Here is a 9183-nt window from a genome sequence, read left to right as displayed (position 1 = left end):
GAGTAAAAGAGAAGTGGGAACAGAGGGACGTGAAGACGTGTAGGCTCTCGAGCGCAAGTCAGTCTCGATGATCCAGGCTCGATCAACGCGGATGCATGTTAGGCGGTAAGTCAGCAGGAGGCGTCAGTGTGATGCGGGGGAGCACGGGGCAGGCCAAGACCCGGCAGGAAACGACCGAGCCCAGTGGCAGTAGAGCACGGGGACCCCGGAGGTCAGACGGAGGGGAGGAGAGGAGAGAGGAGAGAGAGAGAGGGGGGGGGAGAGAGAGAATGAAAGTCGATGATACGATCCTTTGCGAAGATGTAATCAAGTCTAGTTGATGGCATAATCAGTTTATGAAGAGGAAAACCTGACGTCGTTTCACCCGCAGATTGATGGAGAATCTCGGTGAATTTTGATTACAGCTCTCCGTCTTCGGCTCAGACGTGCAGTATAAAGATGTCTTCACGTAGTTGGACCGTTCTTCTCGTCGTGCTACTCGTTCTTGATGTACATTTTGGTTCCTGCGGTTGAATAGTGTTGATTTCTCCGCAGGAGATTTCCAGTGAAATGAATGTAGCATACCGCAGCCAGGCCGATGTGCTCGATCAGACCTTCCGATATTTTGCCGAGATGTCTGAACTGAACAGTGCCATGCGTTGCAATGTAACTCTTTCTCTTTTGCTTTTTGCATTTCTGAATTTTTTTGCACTCAATAGACGCACTTGTTTCTTCAAGACGTGGCGAGGGATGTTGCTGAAGCAACCAAGCATGGCAGACGAGGAAATCATAAGGAGAGTGATCATGACAGAGCCTCTTCTCAAACAGGCGAGCGCAGGTCGAATAATCTTTGTGGCGGGTGAATACAGCGATCTAATTCAAGGAGCAGGGCGATTAGGGACTTACCTGTCTCTCGAGGCATCTCCCAGTCAAGTTCAGCAGAAGGTTTGCAGACGTCTTCTTCAACTGCTCCGCGGCATTTCAATATTAACAAGAGTCCTTCTGCATGGAGACTGTGAGCTTGTGCGCCTTGCTGCCTCGACTTCTAGTAACTCTCGGTCTCGCAGGGCATTCACGAACAATAATTCTTCGTCTGCTCTGATCAGCAGCAAGCAGAACAGCCTGGACGATTGGGAGGAAACGCTCTCGTCGAGGAGAAACTGGGATTCCGAAAACCAGAACACGTTTCTGAACTGCGACCACTGTCCCATCTACGGTAAACCCCGGGACTTGAAGTTGACTTATTGCTGGGATGACGACGGGACAGATGAGATGTTGCTATCCCAAGATTCGAAGCTACGAGTCACTCGAGTTGAAGGAGAACTCCGCGGTTCTCACAGCATGCACGAGGGCTTATCAGCGACGCCTCTCAACTCCTGCATCCTCCCTGTCGTTCGTCCGCTGGAGGACATGGTGACCCTTCCAGATGCTGCTGTCGAGGAGCTGACTGCCGGCGGCAGGTTGAGTCCGTGCTGAAGAAGATAAGCGAGTGGATGCTTGGGCCAGTTGCTGTCTACGAGATTGACGAGTACGACGACCTGACGTGTGTCCTGTGTCTCCTTGCTGACTTGGGGCTGCAGGCTGACTGGACAAGTCAAGATCGCCAACGCCCGGTCATCTTTCCTCGAGTCCGAAAACGACATGTCACGAGCTGAGAAATTCATCCGACCGATTTACAACTCGGCGAAATCCGCGTACCGGTGCGTGGGCGACTGCACGTGCCCTCGGACCCGCTCACTAGTTTCTACAGGAGGATGAAGAGCTCTTCCCAGCCGCTCATCGATACCGCCAAGATAGCTCTCAAGTCATTCAGGGGAAAATCCTCCACAGCTGGGGATCTGCTGGTGGACAATCGTGTGTCAGAGTGAGAAGAGCCCAGGCCGTGATCGAGCCTGAGCTCATGGGGTTAACCGCCAACAGAGCAGAGAACGAGCTGGGGAGGATGTAGGCTGCAGCTTAATTGCAGGAATAGTTTACACAACACAGAAAAGAGTCAATAGAGTCAACCGGATCAACGCTTCTTCACGACGGCAGTCAAGATTCTCGAATGTTCGAGACGTCATAATCATCACATGGGAGCCGCTGGCATCTCGGGGGGAGGAGCCGCCGGCTTCTTCATCGCGTCCTTGTCCGCTGCCGCGCCCATCATCGATGCCAGCTCGATCTGTCGCCTTCGCTTCCTAATCTTCATGATCGTGCTGGGGCTGGGCAGCGGCAGGTTCATGTAAGTCGTTGACGGGCTCAGTCGCGCGTTTGTGTTGCCAGGCGTCAGCTTGCCCTTGGAGGCTCGCCCTCTCATGAACCGATAGCCCTTGCCCTGCGTGTTTGACCGCAAGTTCTCCGCGAACTCGTGCACCTGCTCAGAGTAGCGCATGTTGCGGATATCTGTGCACAGCCCCTGCTGACACCAGTCGTGGACGAGGAAGGGCATAATCCTGTGAGAGTTCTTCAGGCCCTGGATGTTCTCAGTGGCGAACTCCACGAGCTTCGAGACGATGTCTGGGAGGTTGACGGACTGGAGCTGACGACAAGCTAATCTGCTGTTCACCACGTTGTACATCTCGGGGTCGTCCTTGAGGTTGATGTTGGAGATTCTGCATTGCAGCGCATGAGCCTCGATGCAGGCCTTGATGACGTCGGCTCGGTAGCGATTGGACAAGGAGCTCACAGTCTGCACGATGGCCTGGAGGGGATGCTCCCGCTGCTCTTCTGGGTTGTCATCCGGAAGCTTCGTACGATCGGTTCCGATCTGAGATCCATACCTAGCAAGAGAAGGGTCATAACAGCAGCCTCCTGAGAGGAGGATGAGAAGAGAAAGTGTTTCGCACCTGCTCGCATACGAACGAACTTCCGACTGAAGCTCGTGCGGGTCCTGTATGTTGCTCCATCGTATGACACGGTCACCATGCTTCGCCATGCTCTTGCGCAGACTTGCGTTCTCCTTGCGGAGGGTGGTGAGCTCCTCGTAGATCATGGAGAGCTGGCTGAACATGGTGCGGTTCGGGTCGCAGCTCTGAGCAAACGTCATGTAGCAGTGCATGAACGAGTCCTGCCCAACGCCGAAGCGATCGCGGAGGGTGCGGACCCTCAGGTAGACATGATGCGCGTCGGTCTTGAAGCCCGTGAGCGACAACTGGATGACCGCGCTCTCCACCCACTGCAGCCTCCCCTCAGATTCCTTCTCATGCCATCCCCGCGGAATCGACAGCGTCGTGATGCCGACGCTCATCATGTACCGGAGCAGATAGAAGGTCGCCTCGTCGGTCCACTGGTGAACTTGCCCCCTGCCGTCTGCCGCCTGCTGACCTCCTTGTACGCCGTTGCTCGGCGACAGGATGGAGGAGTAGGAGGGGGCAGGCCTCGAGCTTCCAGCGCTCGGTCCCTCCATGCCCATGTCAAGGCCCTCGGAGGCTGTGCAGATCTCGCCGATAGCCATGGAGTGCTGCTGTCTTTGCATCGGCACTCCCATCGGCATCTGCATCGGCGGCGGGATGGGCATCTCCTGCTGTGCTCCATTCATCGCCTGCATGCTGCCGTCGATCGCGTTGGGGTCATCGTCCCTGTTCTTCATGTTGCGCATGTACTTCCCTCGGCATGTCGTGCAGAGCCTAAGACCGGGGAATTCTTTGATGTTCCTGAAGTTTGACTGCCTTTGCTTCTGCAGACAGCCCGAACACTCCTCTCTCGACGATTGCGGCATAGACGGAAAGAGAGGGGGAGAGAAAGAGTTTTGGGCTGTAAACCTGCAAGAGAAGCAAGAGCGTTATGACGAACAAGATTAAGATAAAGTGTTGATGTTGAAATGTTACATTCCCCTCATCTCAGAAAACTTGAACATGACACAAAAAGTGCAAGAAATTGCTTGGGTGAGATGGCAATACCAAAACCAACAAGAAAGAAAGCAAGCAGTACAAGGCTGCCTTCAACTCAAACTGAAAGGGAAAAGTCGGAGTGTGAATTTGCAATTTCACCACTTTTGTTTTCATGCATTGCAACATTCGAAGTGAACACGGTTAAATTACAAATCAAAAGTGACTATGGCTCTCCTAGAATATTCTCAAATCGACTATGTTCTCTACTGCTCTTTGGTATCATGCTTTGCTACAAAACTCCATCCGTTCTGCTGTTCTTTTCCTTCCCTCCTACTCAATACATCCTGCCTAAACCATCATCATATCAAATAATACCACTGTCGTCATCATCATCGTCATCATCGTCATCATGGTCTTCATGGCCGCGATCGTCATCGCAAGCACAATCCTCCACTTGCTCTTTCGCTGCACCATTAAAATATGCTTCCTCCTCCACTTGAAAATCATCTACCTCCCGCCGATCTTCCCACCTTGCTGAACTCAATTACTCTCCTATCCTACACAATTCCCGGGTTCTTTCTTCTCTCCTCCCCTTCCCTCACTCTCGCCTCTTTACTCCTCTCCTCTTCCTCTCTCTCCCAGAGCCCCACTGCCCCTACGCCGCGGCACAACACCATGGCCGCTCCCTCGTACTAACAGCAGGTACCCGCTCAACTTCTGATATTTGAATCATGGTACTGATTTAAAACCCCTGTTTTAGATTATGACAGAAAATTTATTATTAGGCACCAACTTTGTGGTACAGCAAAAAAATTAACAATAGTTTTATTATTCAATATTCTTCTCTATTGTGAACTGCTGAAATGAATTTAGCCCCGAGAATTTCAATTGTGTCCTAAATCATGTCCAGCTTTGAGGTCTCGATAGAACTTTACTCAACAGGGGGACTACACCGTACTGTCCTGGCGCTTGACCCCGCGACCCATGGCAGCGTCGCAGTCTGGGCTAGTCAATGTAGCGCATGACGAGACCATGAACGACGATGGCGGGGATGCGAGCAGGTAGAGAACCATGATCGATGGGTTGTCAGATGCGCCTGCAGTGTTGTGTTGATCGAGGAGAGTCGCTGATACTTCTTTCCTTCAGCGGGATGGACTCGTACGATGACACGATCCGACATTACGTCGAGGGGTCGACGCAGAGCTTCGTCCACGTCCCCATCCAGTACTATAGGTTCTCCCCGATCCCCAGCTCAGGAGCTGTAAAGAAGAACGAGAGGCCAGACAGGCCGATGGACTTGCTTGGAAGCCTCCTGTCTGGATTCCTGGACTGCGATACTGTTCAGGCTCCCTTTGTGGGCAGAAAGCGGGAGGAGACGTATGGAGATCAGCACCACTTATCTTCGCAGACGTACGAGAACGATCTGAGAGACTCTACGATCCCAACCATGCTTGATGGAGAGAGGAGGAGCATCATTGCCTCTACCTTTGTAGACATCACCAAGTTTGTCGTGGAGCCAGGAGCGCAGCTCACGCAGTCGAAGAGAGACGAGAGGTGACAGAGATGCGAGGAAGGGAGATCATGCTAACTTTACTTGCCATTCAGGTACTTCAACAACCTTGTCTCCGAGGAGCATGATGAGAAGTTGAGATACTTTGTATGATTAACGAGCCTCTCCAAAAAAGCTCGCGGTTTGTCATGTTACACAAGTTGATCGTTGGTACAATACAACACGATCACTCCCTTGCTTCTGCAACTTCACAACCCTTGATCTGCCGACCTTGTCCTCTCCTCAACACGCAGGAACACGATGCCTTTCTCCCTGTTACCCACACGCCTCTGGTCCCCTTGCTCTGATACGACAGCATCTCCTGAGTCAGCCCACATGAGTACACAGGGTGAAGGCAAGAAGGTTCACCAGCAGTCGGAGACTTGAGCATCTCAGCAAGGACCAGCAGGACAACGTTAGCAAGCATCAGCATGCCAGCGATGAAGAGAGGGAGGGCCCCTCCAGCTCCGAACCCTAATGACAAAGCTGTGAAGACAGGTAGAGCGAGACCAAAAGAGCGAGAGAAAGAGCGAGATTGAGATGTTGCAAGAGGAGGAAGAGAGGAGGAAGAGGAGGGAGGAAGCGGGATGGGAAAAGGATCTAGCAATAGAGAATAACATGAGATGATAGAATGGAGCTCAAGCACAAGGAAAAGACGACAAAGTCCCACAACACCAGCAGCCATGTGATACACAGATGCACAGCAAGACAGGACGAGAGCGGAGAGGAAAGGAGGGGGGAGGGGAGAGAGAGAAGAATCTGTTCCATGTTCTCACCGAACTCGGAGTCCAAGCTCGCTTGGTAGAGGAAGGCGCTGAGGAGGTTGGCAAGGATATTGCCCATCCCGTTGAAGGTTGCAAGGATGCCGAACTGACGGCCATGCAGGGAGATGCCGAGACAGAGAGACGCAGCAGACTGCGCAAGTGATGGTGAGACACTACAGAGGGAGCTCAGGAGGAGGAGCGAAGATGAGGGGAGAAAATGAGGGGATGGAGCAAGAGGGTCGAACAGCAAAGTGAAACTAAACAGTTTTCAATCGTCTATAGTCCATAATCCAAGTCTGTCCATCAATCGTCCATTTATCAGGGGGACTTGGACTATGTGAGGACTACAAGCGAGGGGAGGGAGGGATCGAAGAAGAAACACCAAGGCGAGGTAGGACAAGTCAAAGAGAAATAGGGGATGGGCAGGCAAGCAAGAGACACTGAGAACAAGGGCATGAGAGTAGCATTACCTGTATCGCTGCGTCGAGAAATGTACAGCAGCCAATGAGCAAAATAGTTGAAATGACATGGATCGTGATCTGAAAGCAGTGAGATCGTAATCAACATGCTGAAATGATCAGAAAGCAAGGGGAAGTGTCTTACCGATTGTGTTGTGTTCTGTTGCATGCTGAATGAAATAATCGACAAGAATCCCCCCAGTACACTCACGACCATTCGAGTTTCTTGGAAGATATTGTCAGTGAACCAGAGCGAATGTTTCCAGGAACAATCTTACGAAGGCTTCCGAAAGATTCTTCAAATTTGGGCCCGAGAAGAAGACAGACGGCAGAGACCTTGAGGTATCAGCATCAACAACTGCTTGCCGTTCATTCAGCCCTACCAGGCTTGACAGGAGGAGCATGAAAGAGTATTGGTTGTCGTCCCACTTGAAGTGGAAGTTGACAAACAAAGGCCACAAAGTCTTGCACAAGTCAGGGGACTAGTCGGTAAAGCAGCATCGCTTCCGTACTAGGAGTGTCGTTGACGTGAAGGAGTTGAAGAGGAGGATGCAGGAGAGGAGGAAAAATCGTGACCAGTCCCGCTCGGACGGTCTCTTCGTGTCGAAGATATCCATGAAAGAATTCCTTTGCTCCTGAGGGTTCGGAGGATCTGCAGGAAGTTCAGAGTAGATGTGGTGCAGGTGGTGTTATCATGACAGTGATCAACCTTCTTCTGAAGCTTCTTCGTTGCTGCTCTGCTCCATCTTCCCCATCTCTCGCTCCAAAGACACGAATTTCTTCCATTTGCAGTCATATCACAAATGTAAGCTTCAACGTAAGCAACCTCGCGCTGGCCGAGCAGCCAAAGAAAGCCAACAAGACAAGGAGCAATGCACAATCCCATGGCAATACGATATCTATCGGCATGTCATGAGTCTCAACCTCTCAATGATAAGAAAGGTCTGCCTTGTCATGGCATCAGATATCTTCATGGCGTTCTCGACGAAGTAAGTCCAAGCAGGATAAATCAGTCGGGTGACTGCACTCAACATCGTCGTCGTTAGCCCAGAACAGGCCAAGTGATATAAAGGGATGGATCAAGAAGAACGAACATTAGCAACGATGGATAGAAATTCGGAACAGAGACAGGGAGGAGCAGGGGAAAGTCGACCTATTGCAATCAACTTGATCTGTAGCAAAAAGCCGCTGACAATAAGAAACCTGCTCGCATCTCAATCCATGAGAATCAATCGCCTCTCCTCTCTCCTCTCCTTCCTCTTCAACCGCATTTCCTCACACTTCCCACCCCTCGACCCTTCTCAACAACAAAATCGCACAATTTACCTGAAATCTGCAGACGCAAACCTTGAGAGCGCTGCTAGCGCCATGGTCTCGAAGGAATAGGAGCCAAGGCCTGTGAGGGCCTGAGCCGATTGCTCGAGGATGAAGAGGGCAGAGGAAGGAGGTTGGGCAAGGATGAAAAGGAGGGAAGGAAGGAGAGGAAGGAAAAGACAGGAGAGAGAGCAGAGGAGCAGAGGAAAGGAGATGGAGCAGTCAGAGCAGAGGGAGCAGAGGGAGCAGAAGAGAGGTGAGGGAGGAGGGGGGGGGTGGGATGGGTGTGGCAAGGGAGGATACCAAGGATGAATGCTGCAAGGTAGACCATGTTGACATCGGTCGCGATACCGCGGAGAAAGCATCCGACTCCGCACATGGAGAGTGAGAGTAGAACGGCCTTGAACATTGCATGAGTTACCTCCCTCCTTCTTTCCCGCTCTATTCTCGCTCCTCCCACTGATCCCTCCTTTGCTTCCCTCCCTCCCCTCATTCTGAGCCATCTCCTTGAAAAATCTTCTCCTCCACCGTCTCTCCATTCTTTCCATCCACCACCATGGCCACCCTCCTTCCTGCACCATCATTGTCCCCCCTGCCAGCTACCCCTACCCCTCACCAAGAACGCGCTCCGGCGATCCATGAGATAGCCATAGACTGGACTGCCTAGCAGGACGACCAGCATGACGATAAAGCCGACCCTTCCTATCTCAATCGCTGACATCGACAACTGACAAGCCCACCAGTCAGGAGCAGGACGGGACTGAACTTTCACCTTCCCCCCTCTCACCTTCAGGTAGAAGAAGCTGATCACTGGCTTCTGCAGGTTCCCCCCGATCGTCACCAGCCACACGACAACAGTCAAGTGCCTGGACCCCCATCAGCCCATGTTTTACCTCCTCTCTTCTTTCGCAGCCTTGCAGCTACCACCACGTCCATGTCCATGTCCACAACCACCTTCTGCTCCTCCTGCCTCTCCTCCTCCCCCTCCCCCTCCTCCTTAAGAGCTTCTATCACGATCTCTACACTGGAGCGTACGAGACTGGGGATGGGAGGGGTACTACCCTCGAGACGCGGACGGAACTCCCTGGGTGCTGCCTGGCGACCAAAGGTGAGGGAGAGAGGAAAGGAGGAGGATTGGTCAGCGGGGTGTATGGCGATGGTTTTAGCGATATGATTGTGGAACAAGTTACATTCCCGTCACCGAGTTCCTCGGCGGTCCTTGCAATCCAACCTCGTCTTCTGGGCCCTCATGTGCTAATCTTGTAAACTATCGAACATAAATCCCCCCCTCTCAGATTCATTCTCCG

General features: G+C 52.2%; 4 protein-coding genes across 4 annotated transcripts in view; 2 read left to right on the top strand and 2 right to left on the bottom strand.

Moving 5' to 3' along the window:
- Nucleotides 1-985: 985 nt before the first annotated feature.
- GUITHDRAFT_113241 (hypothetical protein) lies at nt 986-1847 on the top strand (the record flags this gene model as incomplete). The annotated part of the gene is made up of 6 exons (XM_005827632.1): nt 986-1002; nt 1047-1195; nt 1247-1392; nt 1440-1507; nt 1560-1679; nt 1730-1847. 6 exons carry the CDS (start codon nt 986-988, stop codon nt 1845-1847), a joined length of 618 nt encoding a protein of 205 aa, XP_005827689.1.
- Nucleotides 1848-2047: 200 nt separating this feature from the next.
- Nucleotides 2048-3679, bottom strand: GUITHDRAFT_113240 (hypothetical protein; the record flags this gene model as incomplete). Its single annotated transcript, XM_005827631.1, has 2 exons — nt 2048-2741; nt 2808-3679. The coding sequence occupies 2 exons, from the start codon at nt 3677-3679 to the stop codon at nt 2048-2050; spliced, it is 1566 nt and encodes a 521-aa protein (XP_005827688.1).
- Nucleotides 3680-4775: 1096 nt separating this feature from the next.
- On the top strand, nt 4776-5454 carry GUITHDRAFT_113239 (hypothetical protein; the record flags this gene model as incomplete). The annotated part of the gene is made up of 3 exons (XM_005827630.1): nt 4776-4852; nt 4938-5345; nt 5397-5454. The coding sequence occupies 3 exons, from the start codon at nt 4776-4778 to the stop codon at nt 5452-5454; spliced, it is 543 nt and encodes a 180-aa protein (XP_005827687.1).
- A 73-nt stretch (nt 5455-5527) lies between these two features.
- The window catches only part of GUITHDRAFT_113238 (hypothetical protein), a gene marked incomplete at both ends in the record, with an annotated part of 3901 nt that continues 245 nt past the window's right edge, over nt 5528-9183 (bottom strand). Inside the window, 16 exons of the mRNA XM_005827629.1 lie at nt 5528-5571; nt 5621-5662; nt 5710-5814; nt 6117-6255; nt 6575-6643; nt 6708-6787; nt 6841-6898; nt 6946-7026; nt 7075-7214; nt 7272-7341; nt 7389-7461; nt 7889-7958; nt 8180-8276; nt 8493-8603; nt 8664-8742; nt 9078-9130. Of these exons, the coding sequence (XP_005827686.1) occupies nt 5528-5571; nt 5621-5662; nt 5710-5814; nt 6117-6255; nt 6575-6643; nt 6708-6787; nt 6841-6898; nt 6946-7026; nt 7075-7214; nt 7272-7341; nt 7389-7461; nt 7889-7958; nt 8180-8276; nt 8493-8603; nt 8664-8742; nt 9078-9130 (1311 nt within the window). The remainder of the gene's footprint in view (nt 5572-5620; nt 5663-5709; nt 5815-6116; nt 6256-6574; nt 6644-6707; nt 6788-6840; nt 6899-6945; nt 7027-7074; nt 7215-7271; nt 7342-7388; nt 7462-7888; nt 7959-8179; nt 8277-8492; nt 8604-8663; nt 8743-9077; nt 9131-9183) is intronic.

Source organism: Guillardia theta (genome assembly GCF_000315625.1).
Source record: "Guillardia theta CCMP2712 unplaced genomic scaffold GUITHscaffold_65, whole genome shotgun sequence".
NCBI lineage: Eukaryota > Cryptophyceae > Pyrenomonadales > Geminigeraceae > Guillardia > Guillardia theta.
This window is presented reverse-complemented; position numbering and strand designations above follow the sequence as displayed.